Source organism: Anarrhichthys ocellatus, unplaced genomic scaffold, assembly GCF_004355925.1.
Source record: "Anarrhichthys ocellatus isolate YVR2014 unplaced genomic scaffold, GSC_Weel_1.0 scaffold5263, whole genome shotgun sequence".
In the NCBI taxonomy this organism is placed as follows: domain Eukaryota; kingdom Metazoa; phylum Chordata; class Actinopteri; order Perciformes; family Anarhichadidae; genus Anarrhichthys; species Anarrhichthys ocellatus.
The window spans coordinates 1-3,629 of record NW_022285237.1 but is presented as its reverse complement, the minus strand read 5'-3'; the positions used below and the strand labels follow the sequence as shown (position 1 = coordinate 3,629).

General features: G+C 45.3%; 1 protein-coding gene across 1 annotated transcript; it reads left to right on the top strand.

Moving 5' to 3' along the window:
• Positions 1–315: 315 nt before the first annotated feature.
• Positions 316–3,574, top strand: znf622 (zinc finger protein 622; the record flags this gene model as incomplete). The annotated part of the gene is made up of 6 exons (XM_031841783.1): positions 316–477; positions 1,255–1,822; positions 2,259–2,555; positions 2,874–3,036; positions 3,206–3,321; positions 3,431–3,574. Coding segments are annotated over exons 2-6 (1,282 nt in total), but the record flags the coding sequence as incomplete, so codon positions are not given.
• Between the last annotated feature and the right edge of the window lie 55 nt (positions 3,575–3,629).

Below are 3,629 nucleotides of genomic sequence, written 5' to 3'. Positions count from 1 at the left end.
ACAAACATTCATCATCAACACATAAAGGAACACTTCATCCTTCAGTTTATCACAAACATTCATCATCAACACATCTGGAGATTTGTGGTTTTACCTGGACAGGAAGGGGATGAAAAATATATGAGAAGAAACTAAAACTGTCAGAGACATGTAGTAAAAAGTACAATATTTACCTCTAAGATGTAGTACAATAAAAAGTTCAATATTTACTCTGAGATGTAGTACAGTAAAAAGTACATTTACCTCTGAGATGTAGTGGAAAAAGTACAATTTCTGGTTAAAATACTCCCAACCACTAGGTGGCGACATTGCACCTTAAACTAGTTACCAACCTTCAAAAAACATGAAGAAGGAGAAGTTCAAAGTTCACTGGGAAGTTACACTCGTGTGCTGCTGTGGCGTGTTGCCCTAACTCAACATCAACAACAAAAATAGATTTAAACATATATTTTTCGGAGGAGACAGTTCACGGAATAAGTAAGTAAACATTAAAATGCTGCAACCTCCCTCTGACGTCATGACTCGGAGCTTTTAGCTGTTTTAGCGGATGTTTACACCAAGTTGTTGGCTGCTAGCCGATGTTAGCGTGCTACACCTGCGACTGGCGTAGTTCAACAGTTTATGTTTAATTAGTTTATCTTTACGTAAGTAACGGTTGGTGACGTCACGTGTCCCTTTCAATCTGCTTTTTTACCTTATTTAGTGATTTTAGCTGTTGCCTGACAGCTAACGTTAGCCGCTGTTTAGCTAGGCTGCTAAGCTAACAAACTATCCAGATCTGATCTTACACAAGTGTAACGTTACTGCCCGTTAATGTTACTTAACCTAGAAACAGACACTAGATTTACTAACAGTTCAACGACAGTATGTCTGTCCGATCTGCTCAGTGTCCAGTTTGTCTGGTATCGTTACACCGAGCTTAACTTCAGAGTGTTATACAACAGCCCTGCAGTAAATTCTGTTATTATGTTACGAGACTACAGCCTCCCAAATAACCACAGTTCAAAAGTCTCTCTAAAAAAAGTAAAAGCAGTAATAATTAAGTGTAGAAAAATGATGTCACAATGAAAAGTCCTGCATTTAAAATGCAAGTAAAATAAGTACTGGCATCAAATAAAAGTACCAAAAGTAAAAGTACTCCTATTTCAGAATCATATAAGTGTTTTATAATCATTGATGCATTAATAAGTTCATCACTGTAATGGTGCAGCTATATTAATAATCTTTAACCTGACTTTCTTCTCTTACCTTCAGGTTGCAATGTCCTCCTACACCTGCATCAGCTGCCGAGTGGCCTTCGCAGACGGCGAGGTGCAGCGAGCGCACTACAAAACCGACTGGCACCGCTACAATCTGAAGCGCAAGGTGGCCGACATGCCGCCGGTGACCGCCGAGAACTTTCAGGAGCGCGTGCTGTCGCAACGGGCGGCCGACGAACAGCAGCTGAGCGACCTGGCGGCCACCGAGGGCTGCGCCGTCTGCAACAAGAAGTTCTCCAGCGCCAACGCCCACCAGAACCACATGCAGTCCCACAAACACCAGCAGGCCGAGAAGCAGGCCCTGCTCGCCGCCCAGAGGAAAGTGGAGAAGATGAACGAGAAGAACCTGGAGAAGGGACTCGGCGATGAGAAGGCGGATCGCGACGCCAGGAACGAGGCCCTGCAGCAGGTCCTGAAGGAGCAGCAGAGGCCGAGTCCAGCCCAGCAGGAGCAAGGAGCGACGAGGCAAAAGGTGGAGAAGATGGAGAAACCCCCGAGGTTGATGTGGCTGGAGGAGCAGGCCAAGAGGAGAGAGAAAGAAGAGGGAGCCACCGCCGTGGAAGGTGAGGAGGAGAAATAAAACAATGTACTTCTTCAAAGAAGTCTGCTTGTTTTTAAGATATTTCCCTTAGTTTCTCACAATTTCTAGACCTTTGACGTTCTCAGAAACGCCTCCCATACGGCCTAAAATGTTGGATACAGTGGGTCCATACACCGACTCGATGTCACGTGTGTGTCTTGCTTCCCGATCGCAAACAAGCACTACACACCTGTGTCTAAACACTCTTGTTGCATTGTGATGCGTTCAAGCTCTATTCAGTTAAAATGAGCATTGGGTGAAAGGGAAATTGTGACTTTAATGTGTTCAAATGTAATCTTGTAAAATTCAGTATTTGGCGAGAGACCTGAATAAATCAGTTGTTTGAGTTGTTTTCACACGCACGTTTTTATTAGTTCTGTGTTAAAAAGTGACATCTTGTTCCAATAACAATCTTCCAGAAGAGTGGGAGGATGTCAACGAGGAGGAAGATAATGATGAGTTGGGGGAGGAAGAGGAGGAGGATGACGAAGAGGACGAAGAGGAGACGATGGATCAAGAGGAAGGAGACTCGGCGGCTGCGTCCGGCCCCAAACCTGCCGCTCTGCCGGGTTCCATCCCCGTCACCGACTGCCTGTTCTGCTTCCACCACTCCAAGTCACTTGTGAAGAACATCGGCCACATGACCAAAGTCCACAGCTTCTTCATCCCCGACGTGGAGTTCCTCATCGACGTCGGAGGCCTCGTCCGCTACCTCGGTGAGTTAGCCGTATGACATCACTAACGTATGACATCACTAACAGACTGATGTTCTGCTTGTTGGTAATAAACTTACTTGTGAGGGTTTTATTGTGTTTGAGACGACCAGAGTTCTACAATGTTTACTTCTCTCTGATCATGATGTCAGTCTCACGCTGTGCTGAGAGAGAGAGAGACACAGAGAGAGAGAGAGAGAGAGAGAGATGGAGACAGTATCGGACACATTTTAGAATAACAGCTGCCTTCACAACAGGACTGTTTGTGCCATAGACTCGACCATTCTTGAGGCTGAAGTCGTTGTTCTTTCTTGTGTTCAGGAGAGAAAGTGGGAGCGGGAAACGTGTGTCTGTGGTGTAACGAGAAGGGACGCTCGTTCTACTCGGCAGAAGCCGTTCAGAGTCACATGATAGATAAGAGTCACTGCAAGCTGTTCACAGACGGAGACGCTGCTCTGGAGTTTGCAGACTTCTACGACTTCAGGTAACAAAGTCATTTAAATACATAATCTGTGCTCTATGGGGCTTTGTTTAGTGGCCAGATGTTACACACAGATATTATAAACGGATATTAAAGTAGCTAAAGGCAACAGGACGGCTCCATCTTTGTGCTTCTGATTCACACTTTTTATTTATTTTATTTTGACCAACAGGAGCAGCTACCCGGACAGGAAGGACGGAGAAGAAGCTGAGGTGGACGAAGAAGATCTGTCTGATGACAAGAACCTGGAGTACGATGACGAGATGCTGGAGCTCACTCTCCCTTCAGGTGACTTTAAAGTTATTCATAACCTTCAGGATGTATCTCTGCTCTCATTGGCTCGGTGTGAAGACATGTTAATACTGTAACAGAGTTCTCTTCCTTCGTGTCTCCTCAGGCGCTACGATCGGCCACCGCTCCCTCATGAGGTACTACAAGCAGAGGTTCGGAGCCCAAAGAGTGGTGGTTATGATCCACAACAGGAACGCTGTGGGCCGGGTCCTCCGGCAGTACAGGGCTCTGGGCTGGGGAGGAGAAGGAGGTACGGCTGTCTTTTTATTTATTTATTTATTTATTTATTTATTTATATATATATA